The sequence below is a fragment of the Oratosquilla oratoria genome, chromosome 26, assembly GCF_046742065.1.
Source record: "Oratosquilla oratoria isolate Oo_2021 chromosome 26, ASM4674206v1, whole genome shotgun sequence".
Classification (NCBI taxonomy): Eukaryota; Metazoa; Arthropoda; class Malacostraca; order Stomatopoda; family Squillidae; genus Oratosquilla; species Oratosquilla oratoria.
This window is the reverse complement of record NC_134802.1, coordinates 1,739,185-1,752,312: the sequence shown is the minus strand read 5'-3', so window position 1 is coordinate 1,752,312 and position 13,128 is coordinate 1,739,185. Positions and strand designations below refer to the sequence as shown.

Genomic DNA, 13,128 nt, shown 5'->3' with positions numbered 1-13,128 from the left:
TTGAGTTGTAAAAGGCGACAAAAAACGGGACGGGGATGGGACTAGGAGTCCTGCTACTTATAGCCCCACAGGGAACATTCCTAAAAAAATATAAAATAAAGGCATAAGAGGGTCTGGGAGTTTTCCAACCAGTACCCTAAGGTGGTCTTTAATGTGTGTGGATGTGGTATAGATGAGAGTAAAAGGGAAGAGATAGACAGTAAGTTTGTGAGATGAAAGATGGATGAACTGGCTTTGAGTTAAACTAAAATGAAAGAGAGAGGTAAGTGTGAGTTTGGGAGTGTAGTTGCAAGGTTCTCAGGAGTGAAGAGGGGACGAGGGAGAGAAGGGGTGGCTATCCTAGTACGTGAAGAGATAGGTAAGCGTGTGGTGGAGTGGAAGGAGATTTCTTCAAGGTTGATGTGGATGAAGGTGAAGTTGGGAAGGGAGATGTGGGTTTTTTAACCCTTGAACCACATCGCAGGGAGATTTTCTTCCGCGCGCATGCACACACTTTTCGTTGAGTAATTTTACCTTACTTTGCATTAAATCACATACAGAGTTAACATAAAGTACTAATTAAGTTTACATATCATCATTCTAAAGTTTAAGAGTTACTCTTTCAATGTTTATTTTATAATAAACCTGTTTTGAAGTTAAGCATGTTTTTTTTTATTTTCCAAAAAAGGGTAAAATTCTCCCGGCGATGTGGTTCACGTTTCTCAAAAACAGCGATGTGGTTCTAGGGTTAAGTGCGTATGGGCCTGGTAGTGAGAAGAGCATTGAGGAAAGGGAGGCGTTTTGGGTAGATTTAAATGAGTGCATAGAGGGATTAGGGAAAAGTCAATGTAGTTGTACCTTAATGCTAGGGTAGGAAATTAACCAATAGACTGACTGATTGGGAAGTATGGAGTTCCAGGTAAACATTGTAGTGGAGAATTAATGGTGGAGAAGTGTCTTGAAAGAGAGTTGATGATAGCAAATACAGTGTTTAGGAAGAAAGTCAAGCATAAGTACACATGGGAGAGGGTGGTGGATGGAAGGGTGGCAGATAGAGCGTTAATGGTCTATATAATGGTGACCAGGAGTAATGGTAGGAAGAGTTAAGGATGTATATATTCTAAGGGGAGAGAGTGGGGGAATATCAGATCCTTTTCTGGTGGAGGGTAAATTGAGAGTGGAGAATAGGTGGAGAAAGAGGAAAAGCGCAGAAGGTAGGGAGGTACTAAGAGTGAACTGCTTAAATGAGAAAGAAAAGGAAAAGGAGTATAAGAAGAAGTTGAGAGAGGAGTGGGAGGGAGTGAAGGAGGAGTGGGGATAGTTCAAGGAGGGAGTCATCAGCTGTGCAAGGATTGTGTGTGGAACAAGGAGGGCAGGAGGAAATAGAAGGAAGGGTAGTGAATGGTGGGATGAGGAAGCAAAGAAATGTGTAGAAGAGAAGAAGCAGGCTTTCATACATTGGCTGCAAATTAGGACGAGGGAATCGTACGAGAGGTACAAAGTAAAGAGAAAGGAAGTTAAGCATAAGATAAAGGAAGCAAAGAGGAGAGCAGATGTGTAATGGGGAAAGAGTATGACAGAAAATTTTGAATGTAATAAAAAGATGTTTTGGAAAGAAATTAAAAGAGAAAGAGGAGGCGAATCAAGTAGAGAAGAAAAAGTAAAAGGTGCAGATGGTGAGATGATAATGGAAGAGAAGGCAGTGAGAGGAAGATGGGAAGAGTATTTCAGGGAGTTGATAAATATGAAGGAGGATAGGGAGGGAAAGGTAGTTGCAGTGGGAAGCACTAAGAAAATGAGAGTGATGAGTGAGGAAAATGGAAGAGAAATAGGGAAAGATGAAGTGAAATCAGATGTTAAGATGATGAGAGCAGGTAAGGCACCTGGGTTGGATGGATGCCATGCAGAATGTGTGAAGAAGGAGGTACAGTTATGGTGGACTGGCTGGTGAGGTTGATTAATGTTTATGAGAGGGTAGAGTGCTGGAGGACTGGAGGAGTGCCTGTATAGTTCAGCTTTACAAGAGAAAGGGGGACAAGTGTGAGTGTAGTATTTACAGAGGGATCAGCTTGTTGAGTGTAGTTGGGAAGGCTTATGGGTCTTGACTGAGAGGATTAGGAGAGGAACAGAGGGAGTAATTGGTGAGGAACAATGTGGGTTTAGGACAGAAGAGAAACAAGATAGATCAGATTTTTGTGGTAAGACAGATATGTGAGAAAGCTATAGGAAAAGGTAAGGATGCTTTTTGGGCTTTTATGGATTTGGAAAAGGCTTACAACAGGGTAGACAGGAAGGCACTGTGGGAGGTACTGCAGATATATGGTATAGGAGGAAAGCTGTTAAGAGCAGTCAAGAGTTTTTATGAGAGTAGTAGAGCTTGTGTTAGGATTAGAAATGGAGAGAGTGAATGGTTTGAGGTAAAGGTGGGACTTCATCAAGGATGTGTTATGTTGCCCTGGCTGTTCAATCTAAGCATGGATGGGGTGGTGTGAGAGGTGAATGCAAGGGTAGTGGGTCAGGGGTTGGAGATGGTTAAAGAAAATGGAGAAAAGTGGGAAATAAGCCAGTTTTTGTTTGCTGACGACACTGCGTTTGTAGCAGGATCAGAGGAGGGATTGAGGAACTTAGTAACAGAGTTTGAGAAGGTGTGTGAAAAATCTGAAGATAAATGTGGACAAAAGTAAGGTGATTAGATGTACAATGGGAGAGAGTGACAGGAGGCTGGAAGTGAGCATTAACCTCTTCACTCCGGGGCACATCGCACATCTGGCAGCATTAGCTGCCAGATGTGCGATGTTGCGTCAAAATAATCGCATTATAAAAAATAAAGTCAGTGTTCAATCGTTCATTCTCTTTCACCCGTGAATTTTGATAACCATAGAAATTATGATGAAGCCAGTTTAGAAAGAATGAAAGTTACGTAGGTACGACTACAATATAATCAAGATGCCGACGTCAGCATCATCGCGTACATAAAGAACTGGTACAACAAAAGATGTAGTGAAGCAAAGGAAAAAAGGGACAAAGCTTGGAAAAAATGGAAAAGAGATAAGAAACAAAGCAAATGGCAAACATACATCAAACTAAGAAACGAATATGTAAAAATATGCAGAGATGAAAAGAGAAATTACGAAAAAAAGATAATAGACAAATGTAAAGAAGAACCCAAACTATTTTACAAATATGTAAATGGAAAACTGAAAAACAAACAAGAAATAGAAAAACTGCGCCAAGATAAAAAAGAATTTACAGAAGAACTGGAAATGGCTGAAATAATGAACAATCACTTCAGATCAGTATTCACAATAGAAAAATCGCCTAACAGTGAAGTTAGAGAGAGAGAATTATCCCCAGCAATGAAAGAAATAAACGTAACACAAAAAGAAATCAGTGATCAAATTAAAACCCTGGATGTCAGAAAATCACATGGCCCAGACGGAATAGCAAACTGGATACTGAAAGAATGCATGGAAGAATTAACTGACAAAATATATGATATAATTAAATCATCAATTAAAGAAGGAAAAGTACCATTGGACTGGAAAAAAGCAAACATTGTACCAATTTATAAGGGAGGTGATAAGGAAGATCCATCTAACTACAGACCGGTCTCACTAACAAGCACAATAGCAAAAATTTGTGAAAGAGTGATCAAAAACAGATGGTTAAGTACCTGGAAGAAAAATCTATACTAAACCCAAATCAATTTGGATTTAGACAAGGGAGATCCTGTACAACAAATCTGATTTGCTTTTACTCAAGATTAGTAGACATAATAGAAGAAAGAGATGGATGGGCAGACTGTGCTTTTCTGGACCTGCAAAAGGCATTCGATAAGGTACCTCATAGGAAACTAATAAATAAGATAGAGTCAAAAGGTGGCATCAGAGGAAAATTATTGGAATGGATGAAAGACTTTCTGATTGGGAGGAAAATGAGAGTTGTAATTAGAGAAAAATTCTCCAACTGGGAAGAAGTAAAAAGCGGGGTCCCGCAAGGATCAGTACTGGCACCGATCATGTTCGCTGTATACGTTAATGACATGAATGAAGGCGTGGAGTGCTATATAAATTTTTTTTGCAGATGATGCAAAATTACTTAAGAAGGTAAAAACGGAAGAGGACTGCAACTCATTGCAACAAGATCTGGACACAATATGGAATTGGACTAAAAAATGGGAAGTAAAATTCAATATTAAGAAATGCAGCATAATGGAATTTGGAAAGAGTAAAAATAGAATATCAAAAGATTACAGAATTGGGGAGGAAAAAATAAATAAAACTATGAAAAAGATCTTGGAGTGATGATTGGAAAGGACATGAAACCAGATAAGCATATAAACAAGATGTTCGGAGAAACCTACAACTTATTGAGAGCAATCAAAGTGGCATTTACCTATATGGACGAAGAAATGATAAGGAAAATACTTACTACACTAATAAGACCAAAACTCGAGTACGCAGCATCACTTTGGACACCCAGTACCAAAAAGAATATTAAGAAACTAGAAAGATTACAAAGAGCGACAACAAAACTAGCACCGACACTCGCCGAACTAACATGAGCAAAGACTATCCAAATTGAACCTACCAACTCTGGAACAAAGAAGAGAAAGAGGAGATTTGCTAACTATCTACAGAATAATGAAAGGAATGGAAGTTTTAGACAGGAACGACCTATTAATGTGGGACAACGGTAAAACAAGACACGGAAAAAAATTGAAAAAGGATAGTTATAGAAAAAACTTGAAAAGGAACAGTTTCCCACACAGAGCGATAAATACATGGAACAAATTAGACAACAAAACAGTATGTGCTAACACTATACAAGATTTTAAGATAAAACTTGATGTGGAGAGATACAAAGACGGGTCACCACGAGCATAGCTCCCCTCCCGTATATTACAACTAGGTAAATACTTGCTCCTCATGTCGCCTACGTAGGCGTCACCGTATGGAAGTGGTTAAGGGAGAGAGACTGGAGGAAGTGGATAGTTTTAGATACTTGGGTGCAAATGTGGTAGGAAAGGGAGGAGTGGGGTGAAGGTGAAATGTAGATTGAGAGAAGCGAGTAAATGCTTTGGTGGAGAAATGAGAAATAGACATCTGGGAATGGATGCTAAGAGGAGGTTATATGAAGGAGTGATTTTGCCTACAGCACTGTATGGGGCAGAAACATGGAACATAAGAGAGAAAGAGAGAAGGAGTTTGAATGTGTTTGAGATGAAATGTCTGAGAAGTATGATAGGGGTTACTAGGCTAGATAGAGTGAGAAGTGAGGAGGAGAACAGGGGTGGGAAGGGAGTTGGGAGATTGGGTTGATGAAAGAGTATTAGGATGGTTTAGACACATGGAAAAAATGAGTGGAGAAAGATTAGTAAAAGAGGTGTGGAAGCCAGAGGTGGAAGGAGTGAATATGAGGGGGCGTGCTAGGATGAGATGGATGGATGGGGTAACAGGGGCATTACAAAAGAGAGGAATGTCTGTTGAGGAAGGACGGGAGAGGACAGAAGATAGGGGTGAATGGAGAAGGGTTGTGTATAGATGATGCTGTTATGCATGAGTGGGAGTGGGTGGGGGATGGGGGTGAGGAAGTATGAATGAGAAATAATTTGATGCAACCCAAGGGGATTTGTCCCCTTCTTCTCCATTTCTGCATGATGGGACGGAGAGGGGGGGGGGGGGTCGCCGAATTAATGAAGCAGCTTTGCTGTGGATGTGCTGTGTCTTGCGTCACTTCTTCTGACCCAGGGCAATGGACAGGATGCAGGGATGACCTGTCATCCAGGAGCTGCCAAGATAAGAGGGAGGAGGGTGGACGGGATTGGAATATGTAGGGGATGGAATGGGTGGGAGTGATTTCTATGCCTTTTTCTTTTTGGCTACCCCCCTGTGTAAGGGGGAAAAAAGCCTTTGGTATATGTATTTACCTAGTTGTATTTTAAAGGACGAGAGCTATGCTCGTAGTGACCCATTTTTGTATCTCTCCACATGCAGTTTATTCTTAAAATCGTGTATAGTTTTGGCATTCACCGTTTCTTCGTTTAGTTTGTTCCAGACATCAATCACTATGTGGGAAGCTATTCTTTTTCTGGTCTTTTCTATAAGTGTCCTTTATTCTATTTTCATGTCCTCTTGTTTCTCTTCTGTCCCACTTTAATAAATCATCTCTATCAAGAATTTCCATCCCCTTCATAATTATGTAAATGGTCAACAAATCACCTCTTTCTCTTCTCTGTTCCAGTGTTGACAGGTGTAATTTCTCCAATCTTTATTCATTTGTCAGATTTGACAGTGTAGGTGCCATTTTTGTTGCTTCTCTTTGGATTCTTTCTAATTTTCTTATGTTCTTCTTTGTGCTGGGTGTCCACAATGTTGCGGCATATTCTAGTTTAGGTCTTATAAATGTAACCACTATTTTTTTAACCATCTCCTCATCTATGTAGTCGAAGGCCACTTTCACTGATCTTAGTTAAGTTAAAAGTCTCTCCAAATAATTTATTGACATGTTTATCAGGTGTATTGGACACCCTATCATAGAGGAAAAAGAAAACCATCAAAAGGGCAAATGAACTCTGAGTCAATGGCCATCCAACCTTGTTATGGATCACTAACCCAAATGTTTGCATTGTATGACATCCCTGCAGGGCTAGAGACAGCAGTTCTGGAGGCTGAGTGATGTCCCAGTGCCACAGTTGCACTGAGGACTAGGACTAGCAACACGACTCTTTGATCCTCTATTCAGACCAGGACAGGTCCTCTTGGTTTGGGGAAGCAAATCAACTGGGATGACTGACTTGAATCTGTGGGTCAGACACACCCTAAGGCAAGCAACTGCCACCTGGCTTGACACCACACAATCTGTGGCTGTCATCCCCTAGTGTTAAGGTGGTGGATTCAAATACTCTCCTATAACCCCTGGGACTATTAGGTTAATATGTATACCCAAATCTTGGTCTCCCCTCATTGCGTTTGGTGGTGGATGGGGGCAGAGAAAAGCAAATCACAGGTACATGTTCATGGCAACTATACTGGATAGATATGGTGGGGACAGGCTTACAATCTGTCCCTTTCAAACTCACCTTTTCCACTAAGCAGGGTGCTGGGGTGTTGCAAATAAGGCACAAACATGTCAAGCCAAGCCCAGGGTGTACCTCCATTGGGCTCTCCACATGGACACCTGAAACATTCTTTCTTCCAGGACAAATGACTACCCTTTTTATTAGCGAATCTCAGGAAGCTTTGATTGGATAATGACTCTCCCAGAGGTGAGAAGACCAGGCAGCAGTGAGATTTGTAGTAAGCATTACACCTACTTCTTGCTGGGCTGAAACAATGGGGCCCACCTCATGGGAGTAGCTGTAGGCATATGTAGCCAACTACAGCACACCAATGTAAAGGTTCCTCCAGTTGATGGGCATGATGTTGTTGAGGCTGAAGCACACCATGGGTTTCATCTCCCTAACTACAGTATTTGCTACTACTGAGGCATATAACCTTGAAGAGAAGATGTTTTATATCAAGCTTTAATCTATTGTTGACCAGTGTCCACCAAGAGACATACTGTTTTGGACAATTTCAATGAGGTTACTGGCACTGACAGAACTGGCTATGAAGTATGTATTGGCCCGCATAGTTGTGGAACCAGGAACATCCACAGTTCTCTCCTTCTCAACTTGGCAAAGTCCAGAAGGCTGAGAATTGGTGGTTCTTGGATCCAGAGATGAGAGCCACACAGATGGACATGGTACAGTAATGCCAGAGGAGTGGCCAAGGAGATCAATCACATACTTGTTAGTATTCGTTGGAAGATCCTACAGAAGTGCAGGATTTATTGAAGTACAGTACTGAATTCTTTGGGAATGGTCATAGACTTGTGGTTGCAACACTCAGACTGTGTATCAAATCCAGGAAAATCCTGTGATGTAACCCTCACCTAGGTTTCACCTGGAGAAACTTAGGGATGATGCATGTGCCCCAAAGTATGAGGTAGCAATCTATAAATGGTTTGAAGTAACTGGCTCTCTTGAGTACCTTGAAGAGCTGTGAAACACTTAAAACATGAAACTCTAGCTGATGAGGAGTGCACTGGAGAGCACCCAAAGTCGAGGATTGGTGTTGCACCACACAAAACACTAGGGAATATCAAGTTAGGTCATGCTGCCAGAATGGCTAGGGACCTGGACCAATACATGATTCAGAAACAGTGGACGAGAGCTCTCATGAGAATGGATAAGGAGAGGTACATCAGGGGAATCACTGAGGATGTCAAGGGCCATTTAATGCAAATGACCTCAGGCATGTTTATCAAGTCCTGATAAAATTCTGCAAAATCCAAGCAGTTGAATGGGAAGCTTAGTACTTTGACAAGTTACTCATAGGTGACCCTCTAAACAGACAGCTTCCACTTGATGTTCAGGTGGCGATTCCTGATCCACCAATAAATGACTCTCCACCCTCTCTGACAAAGGTCAAAGAGGCTGCAAGTTGAAGGGTGGAATGGCAGCTAACATCTGCAACATCAGTGCAAAGTTGATGGATGAAAGTTGAAGGCAAAGCCATGATCCACAGGTCGCATGCAGTACTACCTGCTGTCTGGCACTCTGGTACCATTCCCTTTGACTGGAAGAAGGGTCTGGTCATTCCTATCTGGAGGGGGAAAGGGGACCAGCAGGACTGCAATTACCATGGCATTACACTGCCCAATGTGCCAGGTAAAGTTCTTGCCCATCTACTGCTGACCTGGATTTGTTCACATCTATTGAAGTTTCAGAGGCCTGAACAGTTTGGGTTCATGCCAGGTAAGTTAACAATTGATCAGATCCTAGTACTTCATATTCTTGTGGAGCATCTATGTGATCCCCCCCCCCCCAGTTTTTGTTGACCTCAGGAAGCCATTTGACTCAGTGCATCGATCTGCAGATCTGTAGGATTCCTGCAATGATTCCTGAATTGATATCTGGCTTATACTCTAGAAGGGAGAGTGCTGTAAATTTTGGGGGGTTGCCTAGCTTCTTTCCTGTAAATTCTGGAGTGAGGCAAATATGTGTTCTTGCCCCAACACTTTTCAACATATGCATGGACTGGATACTGGGCAAAGTTGTTGATCAATCATTCTTGAGGATCTATCGGCAACACTAAGGTCACTGACCTTGTCTTTGCTGATGATGCTGTCCTACTTTGCAGAGTTGTTGGAGGTCCTGACTGCAGTCCTCAAGTCATTGCAAAGGGAGGCAAGACTGCTTGGACTTCAGGTCTCTATAACCAAGACCAAGGTCCAGGAGTTTGGGGGCTTACTGGATGATACAGTTCAGTCTGTCCATGCATGTGGCAAGGCCATTGAGGTCTTGGAAAGCTTTACATACCTTGATAGTGTAGTGCATAACAGCAGTGATGTCAGGAAGTACTCTGAAGGATTGGCACTGACAATGATGTTGTGGACTCGCTCAACCAGAATATATGGCACTGTCATTATTCATGCAGGAGGACTGTAATTTGTACCCTCCAATCACTTTTGCTCCATGCCTTGCTGTACAGCTGAGACATGGACACTGAATGCTGACTTGAAGAATCTCAATGTCTTTGGTACAATGTGCCTTCAGAGAATCATGGCATATTATTGGAATGACTTTGTATCAAACCAGATACTCTGTGAGACTCAGTCTAGGCCAGTCACCAGCATAATTCATGTCAATTCCAGCTATATGAGCATGTAGCACATTTTCCTATGTTGATCCTATTCATCTGGTCGTCTCCACATGAGACAAACCTTGATGGAGGAGACAAAGGGGATGCCCACAGAATTAATGGCTGGGGCAAACTGATCAAGCCTATCAAGAATTGTTTGGAATGGGAAAGTTGGCTGTATGGTAGTTTACTCAGAGAGACTGTGGGGTCTGGTGCCCCGGCATATGAGAGAAGCAATGTGCTCCCTGACACATGCCCCCAACTGATGAAGATGATGATACCAAAAGGCTTCTTCCCCATATAAGAGAGGTAGCCAACCAAGGCATGCCTCCTGCCCCACTCCCACCCATCACCTGCTTGTTTCTCCTCCGTCTCAGTTTCTTATGGATGATCCTTGTCTCCTGTCCACAATACACTATAGATACATGTAAAATGCATAACCATGTTCATCACTTGCAATTTTGTGCAAGAAAATTATATATCAACTACCACTGGATAGCAATTTTATAATAATTGTTGCCTCAGGTTTCACAACTGGCGATGGTTTTGGGGGCCCTCCAACAGATCACTCTGGGAAGAAACAATTTATTGCTGTCTGCACTGCATTAAATGTGGGACTGTTTCTACATCAATGGCTTATTGTAGAAAGAAGAAATTAGTAACCTGTTGTTGGCTCTCCTTATGGAGGAAATAGTCAAGTTAATAGAGATCCTAAGCCCAGTTACCAAATGTCAGCCCCTTAGTGGTGCACTTCCAGATCGAAATAAGGATTTTATTTTGATAGGCTTTAATGACTGGTGGTAGGGAGATGGTTCTCTCCAAGATCTGTCTCAGTGGACCACCAGTAGCAGGTACCAATTTTTGGTTCCAAAGAAGTCTTATTTCCTGGTAAACAAGGATACTCTACAGATTCACTGCTGAAAACATTGGTAAAAACACTCACCTCTCTTACTAAGAGTTTGTACTTACTCTTTTGACATGATTACACCAAAAGTTGCAGTTCTGGCCTAAAGAAAAACTAAAAAACCTAGGACAACCATCCTCATTAATTGTTCAACTTATCAACTCTTTTGTGTTTCTGGGATACAAAACACCCAAACCAAATCTACTTACTGGAGAATGTTGCTGCATCTTCCTTGAGTAAACGCAATTCATTCCTGAGTTTCATCATTGTTTCTGACACAATGCTCTTCTCTGTTTCATACTTTGACTTCAGGTTTGCAAGAGCTACCTATGAAGAGAGAAAAAAAAAAAGATATATTGGATGATAAAAGATATGAAGTGAGATGGTAGATAAAGTACAGAATAAATTACCTGAGCATATAGTGCTCATCAAAATTATGCAGTGCCCACCCTTGTATTTACCTAGTTGTATCTTATGGGAAGGTGAGCTATGCTCGTGGTGTCCTTTTCTTTGTATCTCACAGTGTCTAGTTTGCTCTTAAATTCGTCTATGCTTTTTGCACACACTATTGTTTCATCCAGCTTGTGAGCACATATTCATGACAAAAATAGGAAGGTATTTTCCGAGGTGAAATTATGTAGTGTAAATATAGGTAGACAAAAGAGGTAGATAGAGGGGTAGGTGGCAAGAATTTCATTTTTATGAGTTGGGTGTTTGGTTAACAACAGTTCGTAGGTGAAGGAAGTTGCATGAGCTCCTCTGTCTAATGTTTACAAACAGTTGCCAGGGACCCAATTTCATTGCTGTATAATGTTCATTTTTATGCTGATGTAACAATATGTAAACTCAGTGTGCAATGAATTTAAGATTGCTTGAGTAAGCAGTATTGCATGCGGACTTGTAACAGGTGTTCCAATTGGAGAAAGGAGAAAATTCAACTGGTTCAAGATTGTAAGATCATGCCCTTAGGGGAGGTTCTTAAATCTAAAATTAAATATCATTGGACTAAAGAAATCATGTCATTGCAGAACTGACCTAGTACCCAAATTGAGGATTCCTGACAGGAGTCCCTTGGTATAACTTAAAGAACCAAGTGTAGTAATGTTTGGGAAAAGAAAGAAAAATTAAGCTCTGTTTAATTCCTCTCTCCTATACATAAGATATTACTAAGTGAAACTTGACTAAGTCAGATGATCGGAAGCACAGGGCCTTCCTACTAAAATTGTGAGTGACTATCATACATAACAAAGACAGTAGTGAAAGGAAAGTATGAAGTGAAAGACTTACAATAAGAAAATAAAAGCACAAAGAGACAACAATAGAGTGGTGACAGGCAACCACAGTGGTGGCAGCTAGGGATGAAATGGATGAAACATTATGCTACTAACAAAGAGACTGGTGATTAAAATTTGTGCAAAATACTACATCTAAAGGACTTAGCGCAATATACGGTTAAGAGACTGGTGCATCAAACTACAAGCATGCATCCATGTATTGCATGCTGACTACAAGGGGATGAGATACAAGCAACAGTGCATGCAGCCACGCATTGCATGCTGACTACGAGGGGACGACTACAAGCAACAGTGAATGTGAGGGACTATTACTACTAGTGAACAAGGGGACTACAAAGACAACGAGCCAGTGAATGAGGGGACTACTAGGATGATGTGGTTGATGTACGTGTCAGGTACACGCCATACATGTGTGGACGACTACATAGGAGGCAGTTGATTGAAATAGACTTTAAAAACACTGAAGGTATGAATTTTGTATCATGAGGTAATTACCTCAAATATAAACATTCCCAAATTTTCAGGGGAAGAAAATACAGTGGGAGTTAATGGGTTTCTCAGTCTGACTGACACTTTGTCACTAAAAATATAAGATGAAAAAAGGAAAATAGAAAATTTATAAGAAAATGTAGATCCTGAGAAGGGTACAGCTAGGCTTATAATAAATTTCTAGCAAATGGAAGATATCAACCAATATGAAGCTTATAAACGGTATTCATTAAACATTTTAAATCAAAAAGTGACCAGGATCCTATCAGGTCTTTGGTTATAATGATAAAGTAAAAACGAGTGAAACTAACACAATATTTAGCAAAATTAGACATATGGTCTAAGGGTATATCTATGTTGAAGGATTCAGATTGGATAGAAAGATCTAGTGACAAAATAAAAGTTTCTGAGGTTACTAAAATAATAGCATTTGCATTATAAATACATAATTTTGATGAGATAACTTCAGAAAAACTGTATAAAGATCTCAAACAAAAAATGGATTCAGGGTAGATTACCTTCTTCAATGTTACAGTGAAAATAAAGCAATTAGTCCATATGTGATGACAGTGGGAATGCAACAATAGAAACTAGAAGTGATTACAGAAACAGAGAATCTGAACATAGTTTGAAGCACATGAAGGAATGCTAGAATTGCATGTTACAATTGTAATAATTGGGGGCATAAAGCACAATTGTGTTATCATGAAACTATTGGTAGAAAGATGAGAGTAGTGCTCAGAGAAAAATATTCAGATTGGAAAGAGGTGATCAG

The 13,128-nt window shown here is 40.7% G+C and overlaps 1 protein-coding gene across 1 annotated transcript in view; it reads right to left on the bottom strand.

The window, feature by feature from the left end:
- LOC143039361 (protein bicaudal D-like) overlaps nucleotides 1–13,128 on the bottom strand; it is a 115,658-nt gene that overhangs the window by 50,000 nt on the left and 52,530 nt on the right. Inside the window, exon 5 of the mRNA XM_076209253.1 lies at nucleotides 10,779–10,896. Within this exon, the coding sequence (XP_076065368.1) occupies nucleotides 10,779–10,896 (118 nt within the window). The remainder of the gene's footprint in view (nucleotides 1–10,778; nucleotides 10,897–13,128) is intronic.